This window comes from Haliotis rufescens, unplaced genomic scaffold (assembly GCF_023055435.1).
Source record: "Haliotis rufescens isolate VD_foot unplaced genomic scaffold, xgHalRufe1.0.p SCAF_7, whole genome shotgun sequence".
In the NCBI taxonomy this organism is placed as follows: Eukaryota; Metazoa; Mollusca; class Gastropoda; order Lepetellida; family Haliotidae; genus Haliotis; species Haliotis rufescens.
In genome coordinates, this window is record NW_025964361.1 from 39,214,073 (window position 1) to 39,228,570 (window position 14,498).

A 14,498-nucleotide genomic window follows, 5' to 3' on the forward strand; every position below is an offset into this window, starting at 1 on the left:
GACAAGCGAACGCTTAACCACTTGGCTACCCTATGCCTTATACATATGAAGTGCTAAAACGGACATCTGACATAAGTATTTGTAAGAAAATCCTCTTTTCGTCGCCGTACTATGTACTGACATTAACTTCAATTTTGATTTAATTGTGAACATGTGTGTTTGTTCAGTGGCTTCGTGAAGCTAAAAATATTTTCTAAGGGAGACAACTCTTGCACACATACTGTACAGTAATATGTTTGAACCCGGAAGTTCTTGAGAAGCAACCCCGTGGGTCACGAGACTATTATTTTGGTGGTGTTGTCAATATTTTAACGCTGTTCGTGCGATTCGTTTCTGTTAAATCGTTTCCTTATCCTTCACCAAACCAGAGTTACCGATCGTAACAAACAAGACCGATCTTTTGCAGGTTAGTGTGAATATATGCGGTGTAAACAAAATGACAAAGTCATGCTCCATCATTCATTGAAACAGAGATGTGAGCACTAGGCTTAGTTCTGTCATGTACTGTGGTCTGTTTTTTTAACTATTGCCTGTCGTAATTAATCCAAATGAAATATATACTCCAGAAATACCACGTATCTAACAAAAAGTAGCTCAAGACGTGTATTAAATTTCATAAATACTCTCATAATATGCCGGCCGAGTCATCGTTGAACAGGATGAACGATAGAAACATGCCTGTGGTTGTTCCTCCAGGTGTTTCTTATGACTTATTCTGTAATTATAATGTAACTCAGTCGTTGGTAATTTGGTAACAACGATTAGCATCTTTGTATCCCTGTATTTTGGGTTTTCGAACGCTTAAGAAACATTTGTAATTTTCACTTTAATCACTAAAACAACTGTAAAACATCTCATCCGCTTATAAAAGACGACTTTATCTTAAAAACAGGTTATCATCTGACTATTAATAATGTATGTGTGATCCCGCACCCCTTGTTGTGGTGCTAGTAATCGTGATAACCATGGCCGTCCAAAAACCTATGATACGACGACATATGACTGCTGAGTCATACTGTGTTTATGTTTACCCCAAAACAATTTGTGTGTAGGCCTGAACGCCAAGGGGTACCTGTATATTTGTAGGGCCGGCCTACAGGCTGATTTGACTGAATGACTGACTGAGTATGGTTTTACGCCGCTTTTAGCAATATTCCAGCAATATCACGGCGGGGGACACCAGAAATGGGTTTCACACATTGTACCCATGTCGGGAATCGAACCCGGGTCTTCGGCGTGACGAGCGAACGCTTTAACCACTAGGCTACCCGACCGCCCCAGGCTGATTTGAATAAACTACTGAATTCTATCCCCAATATGTTTCCTTTAGATAATAAATTAGATCTAAAAGATGTTTTATAATATCAAAAATAAAAAACAAGTGGGAAACTGAAACTGTGTATGAACGATAATAACCTTATGTGGTTTCAGATTTGTTTAGACTGTGTGTGTCTTTGAAGTTCTATCAAACCGTTTCAGTGTTGTAAAATGTGTCATTTTATAAAAATGTTCTCGAGCAAGCTGCATTCTTTTGTCACATTAACATAGCATAACAAGATGTAAATATATTTGAAACACTTTGCAACATATGGTGGCTAGTATTTATAGAAATGTTGAATATAGCATTTGCTGGAACACTAGACAAGGTTAGTTTTTATGCAAAAATGCATCATCCGGTTCCAGTATCCTGATCAATGAATATACTATAAAGATACAGTCTACACCAGGTAAGCTACAGGGACCTAGCTCTGTTTCATTAACGTCATCTCTGACTGCCTCTGTGGGCTAGGACTGGGCATGGATTGGTCATCGCAGAGCAGTATATTGTGTCTGAGTTGGGTGTCCATGTTAACAATAACATGTTAAACTGCAGCATGGTATCTCAGTGGGCAGGCACTAAAAAAACAGGTATTAGGTGCGTTGTCATCACAAGCAGTTATCATCCATACACATTTTCATTTCTGCTTCTTTTATGTTGATGAATTAAGCTAAATGTGTATGTAATCTTTGGTTGGTACGGGGTCACCAGTATCTATACTTTTCCCAAGTATCAGTTAATATCAATATCATGAATATGAGGATCCCATTGTTATCAGGGTTACCTACAACATGTGCATTGTGTGATATCGCTTATTCTGTGTCACCATGCCCCGAGGAATGTTTGCTCATGCTATCAATCGCTGGTTTGTCTGTCATGTTTTGACAGTGATGTAACATTTACATATACTCATTGAAGTTGCTCGTCTGGCTCCTTGTGTCCTGTATATGGCACACATAACACATTCGGGGCAGTGGGGTAGCCTAATGGTTAAAGTGTTCGCTCGCCACGCTGAAGGCCCGGGTTTGATTCACCACATGGGTACATTGTGCGAAGCCATTTCTGGTGTCCTCCGCCGTGATATTGCTGGAATATTGCTTAAAGGGGTGTAAAACCATACATACTCACTCACTCACTCTCCTAACACATTGGGCAGCACAAGTGGCCCAGTAGTCTAAGGAATTGGATTCGCTGTGCAGAGCTGCATCCCTTGGGCACGCCAGAAACCTAGGATTATGGGTTTGAATCCCGGTTCTCCCCGATTATGTTTCTAGGTTTGTCAGCACCATACCCATCCTTTTGGGTTTCACCGAAGTGGTAAACGTCTGAGACCTGCTTCACTTCGGGCTTTCCTCCCACATTAACCCGTGATTAAGCTGACACGCTGCGATATGACTGGAATACTGTTAAAAGCAGCGTTTAACCCAACTAACTCACTCATAACACATTGGTTCAAAGGATTGCGGATTATTGAAGTTTTCTCAAATTTCAGCAAATTACACAACAGAAATAATGTTCACATAACACACACACACACATAACACACACACGTACATGCACGTCGTTATGTAAGTGCAATAATCTTGGACGCAATGTTGAACCCCATTTCACCTCACCTGAAAGAATCATCTAGTCCTGGCATGACAGATTAGCTATAGTAATATGAAAGAATCAGTGGTCCTTAACTTGTTTTGAGTAGTATATTACACGACAAAACAACTGTCAATTGTATTTATATGAATGAGCCTTTTGTGTATAAATATTGACAATTAGATGATTATTATTGTATATAACATATATTATTTTGGTGTGTTGCATTGTCTTGGAGCCATTCCCAAGTTATAAGGTATGTAACACAAGGCTATGTGTTGTGGTACTGCTGCCCTACTGACTAGTCTCAATACATGTCCCCTCACACCCCCACCCACCTGTTATCACTCAGTGTTCAGCAACCAGCGCATGAGTTCCTGCAACTCTTTGCACATTTGTGGTAGATGTGTTGTACTCTTCTAGAAGATTGTTGTATTCTTGTATCAGACGTTGTATTCCTGCATAAGATTTGTTGTATTCTTGTGTAGTGTATTTAAGTTCACTCCAAATCAGTTGTCCTTGTCTGTTTATCATGGCCCTCTTTGTGATTAACTGTTGTCTGTGTTCATGTTTGTAGTGATTACTCAATCATGAATAACATATTTAACTAGAATTACTAGAATTAACTAGAAAAACAAACCCCCAAAACATATATTTGTTGAAAATTGTAATTAATTTAGTAGCATTAAAAAATTGTAACGATCAGTAATTTTCTTAATTTTCAATGAATATCCCTGTTGATGTATTTTTGAAACTTTCAACACAAGAATTAATATCTCATTGAACTTTTCCCCTCTGTTTTCTTGGTATATCATGCACCATTCCTTTGAGGGGGAATTAAGGGAGACAACTCTGTCTTACTTGATCAGCATTCGTCATCACTCGCCCCTTTCCGTAACCTGTAAGAAGACTCGTCTCCCTATAGATGAATGTTATGTGCAAAAATGTGACAAACCAATCAGAATGTGCATATGACTTCAATTACTTTGGTCAAAGAATCCCTCAGGAATAATGTTTGATTTTCCATATGTCTTGTTTTTTTAATATATACCCAAGATAAATGTGTTCATCCATATTGTATAAAAATGTCCTGATGTGTTTTCAATAGCATCTGGAATATAAATGATATATAGGGGAAATGTACGTGAATCATTACGCAATGAGTTGACAATTCTGTTAGCTATGCAGGTTCGCTCATAGACGGAACCCGGTCACAAAAATGGCCATGAGAGGGACACAAGTCCCTATTCGGCTTGTCCCAGAATAACACGAGTGGGTGACAAATGACTTGATCAGCACATTTGATGATCTTTCTGTATTCTGTACAGGGTTACAGGGTTACAGTTACATTGTTCTCTAGGGATGGCGGGGTAGCCTAGTGGTTAAAGTTTGGCACCCCGAAACCCGGGTTCGATTCCCCACATGGGTACAATGTGTGAAGCCAAATTGTCGTGTCCAACATCGTGATATTGCTGAAATATTGGTAAAAGTGATGTAAAACCACTTACACACTTACTCTTGACTATAATAAAATATGGGAAAACTATAGATGATAAGTTCCCTTAGCATGCTTAGTTGAAGCATGTTGAGGATACATGTACCATCAAATACATCACACAAGTTTAATGCACCTTTAATCTCCCAAACTATTCCACTAAACTGATAAATGTACAAATTGATGAAGAAAAGAAAAACTAATTATTCACAAATTAAGAATTTTGATTTTGATATCGACCTAACAATGTCAAGTATGACTTTGAAGGAAACCATGATCTGACAGATGTGACAATACTTGATTCAGTTGATGTCTAATTCATGATGTTATTGGTTAAAATCGATGAGTTGGTACTTTCACTGAATAACAGATTCACCAATGCCAACCTCATAAGAAAGAAAATTGAAAAAGAAACACTTTTATTCCACTTCCAAAACATATATGTACAAAACATTCAGTAGATTGAACTGCAATACCATCAAGGACATCGTCATGGAAACTGCATGTATGGCAATAATTTCAGACAGCCTTTTCAATATCAAATAAGTAATTGAAATACTGTTTTATTTTATTGCTTTTCTGAACAAAAATGTTTGTCCTGAATGGGTTGATTGATGTTAGATAGACTCTTCTGGATCACGAGGACAGACAATCACCAGGGCAGTCAGCCATTAGCTGTCATAGCTGCACATGCTGAATGTCAGGTCTCAGCTATGCATTAACTGCTGTTGCGCATTTCCATCATTGCATAACAATGACAGTTTAATATATATATTATCATAGGACATAGATAGTGGCAAACTAATCACAACATGAGGTAACTGATAGTGACATCACGAAGCCACAGGTCGAATGTTGGGTGGGAGAAAATTTCATCATTCTCATTCCATTGTAATAAGATCATATCTACCATGTAGAAAGGACAGACACACTGTGTTTTGTCGAAAATATTGACCATTGTAAGCATGATACTGTATTCAACGTAATAACATGCTCTCAAAATTAGAAATAGGGGGCTCTTATTAGAATATTATTTTTTGTGGAAAAAAACAGAGTTGAAAGATAAATTTCGTTGTTTATGCTGACAGCCTGAAATGTTTATTTACGACATATATTTTTCCATAATTTAATTGCCCATAATTAATATGATTACGGGTGCATACACGAGTGCGTATTTTATGCGAATAAATAAGTCTTGTGTACATTGATCAATCGGAAGGGGTGCTAATTGGGATTGTTCTCTAGCCAATATATTAGCAATTATCGCCGTGGGCGTTTATTAGAGCGGCGCGCTTATTACGTTGAATACAGTAAGAGTAAAGACAAACAGTGTTATTTTTAAAAGATGACCATAAAAGAATAGACACTCAGTGTTTTCTAAAAAATATTGAGCATACTAAGTATTTTTATTAAGTGTTTGTAATTAGGAAAAGCATCAAAAGGTTCAAGAATGTCGACGAATGATTTCTTCCCTGATCACAAACACATGCCCTAGCCTGTCTCAGTTTACTTTCATATCTCAGTGTATTTGTAATATTTAATTTAAACGTTACCTGAGCAACTACTTTCATATTCCCCTGAACCAGGAATATGGAACTTGTTCTCAGACTAAGAGGATATTGCCTTTATTGAAGCTGATATGCTTATAGTTTTGTGTTGCTAAGCAACACTTTTTAGGTTTATGATTTGGATTAGATTGAGTATCATGTTGTGTACCTATAGGTCAAAATATAAGTAAGAAATTTTAATAATAATAAGTAAATCTAAATCATTTGTCCTGTATTTCTAATATCCAGATTTTCAGATGGCTGTCGGAAGACAAATAGAATTTCAATTTGACAGATGGTTTGTTTAAAAAAAATTACACAAGGCCTCACACGTATCATTATTTCATAAATTTCGAGTAAACAGTAGGGTATAGTCCTACTTACAGTATCGATTTAATAAGACAAAGCACAGCCATAAAAAATCATAATTAAAATTCTAAGCAGCACGTGTCCTTGCATCATACTTTCTGTATCATAAGGACACACTGTCAGGAGCTATAGTGACTTAGTCAAGCCCTTTTTTGTCGTGAAGTTCAATGGCCAGATTGTATATATTCACCCAATAACTAACGGTATTGCATTGATTTGATGTTATGGTTTGTCTTTTTGAAACTTTCCGACTTATTGACTTTTGCCATTGACTTATTACATTTCTCAGGGTCCAAGTGAATGGCCTATACAGATTTTTGTGTCAAGATCACTTATATCTGGCTGTGATATTTTTATTGGCAGTTGGCCATTGGACCTCTGAGTTAATCAGATATTCACATCAGTCATATATCAGTTGACAATCTATGACTGTGGGTGTGAATTCCTGATGTTTCTGGGTTTGTCAGCACCATACCGTGCTTGTGGGTTTCACTAGAGAGGATGGACATGCTAATTGGTCAACGACATCTCTAAGATCAGGTGACAACCACAGAAGTGAGAACGTGTTGTTGTGGGAAACAAGAACACCTTGTCCGTCCGGACCTGGTTATTCCAGAAATCTTGTTGAGAACACTCCTTCAAGGTGTGAGATTAACACGAGTCCACTTGTCCCAGACTTTTCAAATTCAAGAAGGACTGGCAACATTTTCTTTTAGACTACCATTGTTACCATTATGTAGATGGCAACTCTGTAGTTGACCTGCGAAGATCCGGGGTAGAATAGGTCCTTGGCAACCCATGCTTGCCGAAGAGGCAACTATGCTTGTCGTAAAAGGCGACTAACGGGATCGGGTGGTCAGGCTCGCTGACTCGGTTGATGCATGTCATCGTATCCCAATTATGTGGATTGATGCTCATGATGTCAATCACTGGATTGTCTGATCCAGGTTTGATTATTTACAGATCACCGTCATATAGCTGGAATATTGATGTGTGCAGCATTATACAAAAAAAATAATCTGTAGTTGTATTTGTTGACTAGTGAAAACATTTATTTTTAATCCAGCCATATGGATTGAAAGGAATATTATTCTGAACCTATGACTGGTTAATCCAGAAACATAATGCAGTCATCCGAATTATCAAACTTTCATGGTTACGAAGGTACGTGTGTCTTGCCTTGGAAATGTGAGGACTCTAATTAAATGAATTTCAAAGTGAGTATGGGGCGGTCGGGTAGCCTTGTGGTAACGCGTTCGCTCGTCACGCCGGGTTCGATTCCCAACATGGGTACAATATGTGAAGCCCATTTTCCGGTATCCCCCGCAGTGATATAGCTGGAATATTCTAAAAGCGGCATAAAACCACACTCACTCACTCACTCAAAGTGAGTGTTACTTTGCAGGAACTTGTTTCTCTTCGATGTATCTTTAAAATAATTTCCAGCTGCAAAACAGATTGAGAAGTCAGACCAGTATACAAAAATAGACTCTTAGTTGCTTTTTATCCCCAATCTGGAACGTTGATTGATGATGGCTGCATAGATTTCTTTGCTCAGCTTCTTCCCGAAAGGGACTTCTCTGTATCTCCAGTTTCTGTGTTGTATCCATCGCACATGTGTTAATATTGTTGGGGCATGTATCAAACCTTCGACCATGCCCTAGTTGTGCATCTCGGCATGTATGTTCTTTACACACACACACTTGAACATGTTGAAACTTCCAAAAATGACAGACTAAATACATAGCTACCAGTAAAAGAAAACATATATAGGTATTTCTGTAAAACAAGGAAATAATATGTTCTAGGCTGATATCACGATTCCTGTCCTACTTTTAACAATACGACAGAATTATTTTGTGGAGTGCATTGAGTATAGCCAAAGGTGATGACGATGAGGTACAGTGACAGGGTTATGTCCCTGGATAGGCCAGACATTTGGGGGGGTAGGGAGTAATACTGGATAACTGGTCCAAAAATTCATTTTGAGGGGTCGGGAACAAAATTCAAATATTAGTTCCAATTTCAAATACAATTTTCCTGTTTCATGATGATTCCAAGGAGAAAACAATCCGAAAGCAGGGGTTGATTTAACTGCTGGCCTGTTGGCCTGTGGCCAGTTAAAATTACAAAGGGCTTGCTGAAACATAAAGTAGATGGCCCATCTGGCTAGTCAAAATTTCACCCCTTCTCCATGTTTGATATCTGTCTGCCATGTTGTTATATTGTGTATAACAGCTTCTTTATTTGCTCATAAATCAACATGAAATGAGGCAAATGGAAGCCAAGATTAGAGTTCAGGAATAAACGTTTTAGGGTTGAGGAGTTAAAAAAAATTCAGACCCCTGCTGGGTGGCTACACGACCAAAGGTACAGCCACTTTGTATGCTCTTTACACACACACACTTGAAACCAGTGGAAGCTGGAAAAATAAATACAATTGGTTCTCACGCCGCTGTTGAATTAGCCATCTCAATCTCTTAGTGTTAAGAGTGTTTAATAATGCTGGTTGTCAAAATTGTCATGATTTGTCTTGAAGCAGAAATAATATTCTGATGAATGGAAATAAGGATATTGAGGAAAGCATTATTTTGGCACACTGCTTTATACGCTACTCAACTTTTGATTTGGATAATCAGATATGTTGAATTTATATATACACATGACATGTTAAGAGAATCGGTTTTGTGAATCATGAAAAGAAGAAATATCCCCATCAAAAGTGGTGTAGTATATGTAATATGTAGCAGTATCCATAGAAACCAGAGAATATTCGGAACACACCTGATACCAGCGTCGCAGTCATTAAGTTAGGGTACATAATGTGCTGACGCAAGAACAGTTCAGAATAATAAGGAGCCTAGGGCTTTATACTCTTGACAAAAAACCTCCATTACCGAGTAATATGAGTCCCCTAGCCTGTCTCACGGTCCCCGAACCATATTATTTTCCCTTTTGCTAGCCCTTAGTGTAATGCTACAACCCTAAATAAAGCAAGTCTAGATTTCCCTCAGGTTCTTAATCTCCCATCACACTGAGGCTCCTTTTGAATTCAAATAGAGTTGCTAGTTTCTATCAAAATTTAAAATATTTAAGAGACTTAATGATAGTCTGTGAGTAATCTAGCCTTTTGTCCAAATACCTGGCACATTTTCATAGGTTATAAGGAATTTGACCCTTTTGTATTCACATCAAGTTCTGCACATGATTGAGCATTAAGGGACCAGTTCAAAACTTTGATGTCAGATCTTAATTAAGGTGTGTGTGTCAGTGGTGTGTGTGTGGTGTGTGTGTGTGTGTGGTGTGTGTGTGTGGTGTGTGTGTGTGTGTGTGTGTGTGTGTGTGTGTGTGTGTGTGTGTGTGTGTGTGTGTGTGTGTGTGTGTGTGTGAGTGAGTGAGTGAGTGAGTGAGTGAGTGAGTGATAGAGAGAGAGAGTTTTCTATCCGAAGGGCTCTATTTTGCTGGCACTAGTGGTAAGTGTCCCTCTAGTGCAGTGCGTAATAAAGAATGATAGGTTTGAGGTATAAAAACACAACAAATGATTTTCAACACCTTGTTCAAAATTCAGTCAGTAAACTTCCTGAAAAAGCAGAGGAGCAAAGCACGAGAATGCAAAAGTGACTAATGAGGCCACGTTTTCAGAATTGTGTTTTGGGAGAACTGGTAGTTGGAGTATGTCTCAAAACTTAAGGAATTTCTTTTTTTATCCGACATTTAACTTTAGAACTGGTTCCTTAGTTTCTACATTTTTGTGTTCCCTGATTTCTATCTGTGAGTATATGTCGTCATGCTGGTGCACAGGTTGTCCGAGAGTCAAGATAATTTCTTGGGCGAATGTTTCAAGCATGCTGTCACTAGGGTATGTCCCCACTGCCTGCATGAAGTGACACCCCCTAATCATCCCCATCTAACTGTTTTGTGAATGATCTATTGTGTTACTGTTGTCATATTACATGCGACCCGTGAAAATCCAGGGTAAAATAGGTCTTCAGCAACCCATGCTTGTTGTAAAAGGCGACTATGCTTGTCATAAGAGGCGACTAACGGGATCGGGTGGTCAGGCTCGCTGACTTTGTTGATGCATGTCATCGTATCCAAATTGCGTTGATTGATGCTCATGATGCAATCACTGGATTGTTTGGTCCGGACTTGATTATTTACAGACTGCCGTCATATAGCTGAAATATTGCTGAGTGTGGCATTAAACTACAAACAAACAAACAAACAAACAAACAATCTATCATATGTTACATGTGAACTGCTGAAAGGGGACTAATGAGGTCCACCCCCAAGGGCTGTGTCGGGACTTTCTTCATTAATGTCCTAAAACCAGGAAGAAAATATCCACAGTAACAGACATCTTTTAGAGCAGATTTGGAGTTAATTTCCAAAAATGATACACTACTGGTAAAAGGAAACATATTGTACTGGCATTTCTGTAAAACAAGGAAATAATACGTTCTAGGCTGATATTATGATTCCTGTTCTACTTTTAACAATATGACAGAATTATTTTTTGGAGTACATTGAGTATAGCCAAAGGTAATGACGGTGAGGTACAGTGACAGGGTTATGTCCCTGGATAGGCCAGACATTTGGGGGGGGGGGGGATACTGGATAACTGGTCCAAAAATTCATTTTGAGGGGTCGGGAAAAGAAATTCAAATATTAGTTCCAATTTCAAATACAATTTTCCTGTTTCATGATAATTCAAAGCAGAAAATGATCAGAAAGCAGGGGTTGATTTAACTGCTGGCCTGTGGCCAGTTAAAATTACAAAGGGCTTGCTGAAACATGAGGTAGATGGCCCATCTGGCTAGTAAAAATTTTACCCCTTCTCCATGTATGTTTGATGTATGTAATTGGATCTTCTCAATAGAATGATATCTGTTTGCAATGTTGTTATATTGTGTATAACAGCTTCTTTGGAAGCCAAGATTAGAGTTCAAGGAGGAAATGTTTTAGGGTTGAGGAGTTAAAAAAAATTCAGACCCCTGCTAGGTGGCCACACGACCAAAGGTACGGCCACTTTGCGGCTCCGCCATTTTGTTTTTGGCCAGTTTGGAGAAGGGCCTGTAACTATTAAAAGGAGCAAGCCCTGTTGGCTACACACAAATTTGTTGTTAAATCTACCCCTGAGAAATTTCTCCACACTAATTACTAATGCTACATAATTTGAAAAAAACCATTAGCTTTTTAATATGACAATAACATTGTAGAATCATGGTTATATTAGTATTTATTTTTATTTAATTTTGTTTGTTTTAATTTTAATTCTGTTTGATCTTATTTGCAGTGCTATCCCCGATGCCCTGTTGGTTGATGTCAGTGTGTGCTGTATAGTATGGAGACTGCCCCTTTGCTTGTAGAGTATATGGATCCTAATGCTGTGACATACAGCGGTGTTAGTACAGTGAGCGGCGGCAACTCCAACGGTGCTGTTGGTCGTCGTCGCCACTCACCGCACCCCAGCAGCGAAGACGAGGAAATGCTTGACATCGCCATGGATGGCAGAGACGACCAAGGCATTGCCACCGATGGAGTTGACCGGTCACAAGGTAAGCTATCACGTTTGTTTCAATTCTGACAAACTGGTACTGTTAGTAAAGTTTATTAGGCTATGTTTTGTTTAGTAACAGATTATTTTCAGCCTTAGTCAGGAGTTGGAGGTGACACATACCTCACTAAAGTTACCCATGATGTTTGAACTCAGTAAGCAGTTTAATTGGATGAAATTTCATATTTTCTTGAAAGAGAAAACGTGTTAATTTTGGCCAAATCTGTATTTCAAGGATTTGTTTTGTTTGATTGTTGTTTAACGCCGCACTCAGCAATATTCCAGCTATATGACGATGGTCTGTAAATAATCGAGACTGGACCAGGCAATCCAGTGATGGATATCATGAGCATCGATCCATGCCATTGGGATACGATGACATGCACAACCAGGTAGCGAAGCTGACCACCCGATCCCGTTAGTCGCCTCGTACGACAAGCATGGTCGCTTTTATGGCAAGCATGGCGTGCTGAAGACCTATTCTGCCCCGGATCTTCATGGGTAAAGGACAAGGGACATAACTCAGCTATGACTTTAAATGGTGCAAACTATGAATGATAAATAGAGCATTGTGTTGAGGATTTTTTTAAAACACTAAGTAATCACAAGGTAATTGTGTGTTTCCGATGCTTTGGCAGAACAAGATAAGTGTACATTTGTGGAGATTGAGGAGCAAGAGAGTTTTGTACTTGTAATATGTCATTTTTCAATACTGAATATATTTCCCAGTGACGTTAGTATGGATATATTGTAAATGTTCCCATTATTACAAATATTATTGGGGGCGGTCGGGCAGCCTAGTGTTTTGCCAAGGTTCGATTCCCAAATGGCCACAGTGTGTGAAGCCAACAAAATTTGGTGACCGGCATCATTGTTATTGCTGGAATATTTCTAAAAGAGGAGTACAACTATAATCACTCACTCATTCAAATCAGAGCCGAAGATTCAAGGGAGACAACTCCTGTTAGCATACAGAAAGACCAAGGATAAACCTAACAGTAAAATATAAACATTTGGATGATCCCGCCCCATCATATGGAATCATGTGGAAATGACACAGTATAGAGCACTAGAGAAACATGAGGAGTATATGGAGTACAGAATGGAGTAAGCAATACATTTCAAGCCATCAAATTAGTCTTGTGATGTCACAAATGATAAGGGTCAGCTGACTAAAAGATATTTATAGTGTGATGACAGCCCAAATACAGGATTATGGCAAAAATATAATAGAGATATGGTATTTGCAGGAATTTTACTGGTTATGATGAAAAATGTCTAAATTTGTGTAATTTCTACAAGAATGATAAAATTCCTAGTTTTGAAGAATTTCCCGAAACATGATGTTTCACAAACTAACACTTTGACCCAATTGGTTGTAAATTTGTCGTTATTTTACCTGATTGAGTGAGCACCTGGTTGTGAGATAGAACATGATAATTGAAATGCCTGAATTAAAATTGTCAGTGGTTATAGATGTATAGTTGTATAGGTGTATAGTTGGCTTATCATCAAATCTCATTGAAGTCAAATCTTTTATTCCGGTTTGATACCACTCATCATTAGCATCTGACTAACCCTAAGTAGAAGTCATGTCACATGAACTTCCTAGCATGTCCTGTCTGCCAATCAAAATTTTCGGAGTAGCATACCTGATTTCTGTATCTATAAAGTGAATGTAATCAGGCAGTTCTGAATGGAAAACGGGGACACGGGTGTCGTTTAAGGTGCTGTGCTTCGCTTTGCAGAGTTGCGTCCCTTTGGCACGCCGGAAACCTTTGATCGTGGGTTCGAATCCCGGTTCACCCTGATTATGTTTCTAGGTTTGTCAGCACCAACCCATGCTCATGGGTTTCACCGAAATGGTAAACGTCTGAGACCTGCATCACTTCGGGCTTTCCTTCCACATTAAGCTGACATGCCACGATATAACTGTAATACTGTTAAAAGCAGCGTTAAACCCAACTCACTCACTCACTGAATGGAAAACAGTAAAGGCTGTGCTTGATATGTTGTCATTTGTGGCTGCCATGACATCTTTTCCAAAAAGGGTATGCTGTATACATGGTATAGGGAGTCTTTGTATTACTTTTCTTCAGATCAAAATTTATGAATCAATCTGGGAAGATATGGGGCCAAATGGAATCATTTTAGAAAGCTGACAACTGATTGGCTCAAGAAAAGATGCATCCTTCAATTAAGACATGTTAGATTGGGCTGTCAAGGTTCCCTCTGGACTCACCTGATGTGACAGATGGTTTACCAAATCTTAATTGAGAGAGGAATCAAATCAGTGTAAAATAGATCTGATTTTAATGAAACTGCTAATTTTGAGTCATCTTGCTTCATAGTTGTGATTAGCTCTAAAATGTATCACTATTCATTATTTAAAATGTTCTTTTGTGTTGAACCATATATATCTGCTGTAACTATTTGTAAATTTAGATCGTCAATCGCTCGTTTTCGTTGCAGTTCGCATTCCTTACATATTGAAACGGGAAGATATAACAATGTACCTAGAAACTCAAGGATTTGTAAATTATGCAATATTGGTTATGTGGAAAATGAATACCACTTTTTGTTAATTTGCAAAGCCGATGATAGTTTAAGACAACAATATAT

At 38.4% G+C, this 14,498-nt stretch overlaps 1 protein-coding gene across 5 annotated transcripts in view; it reads left to right on the forward strand.

Annotated features, from left to right (window-relative positions):
• The first annotated feature begins 249 nt into the window (after positions 1 to 249).
• Positions 250 to 14,498, forward strand: part of LOC124144189 (H(+)/Cl(-) exchange transporter 4-like) — a 90,705-nt gene continuing 76,456 nt past the window's right edge. For 4 of the 5 annotated variants that reach the window (XM_048388245.1, XM_048388246.1, XM_048388247.1 and 1 more), the window contains exons 1-2: positions 250 to 406; positions 11,616 to 11,877. In XM_048388245.1, coding sequence (XP_048244202.1) covers positions 11,664 to 11,877 — 214 coding nt within the window. In that variant the 5' untranslated portion in view covers positions 250 to 406; positions 11,616 to 11,663. The remainder of the gene's footprint in view (positions 407 to 11,615; positions 11,878 to 14,498) is intronic. The other variant, XM_048388248.1, reaches the window with a different exon arrangement.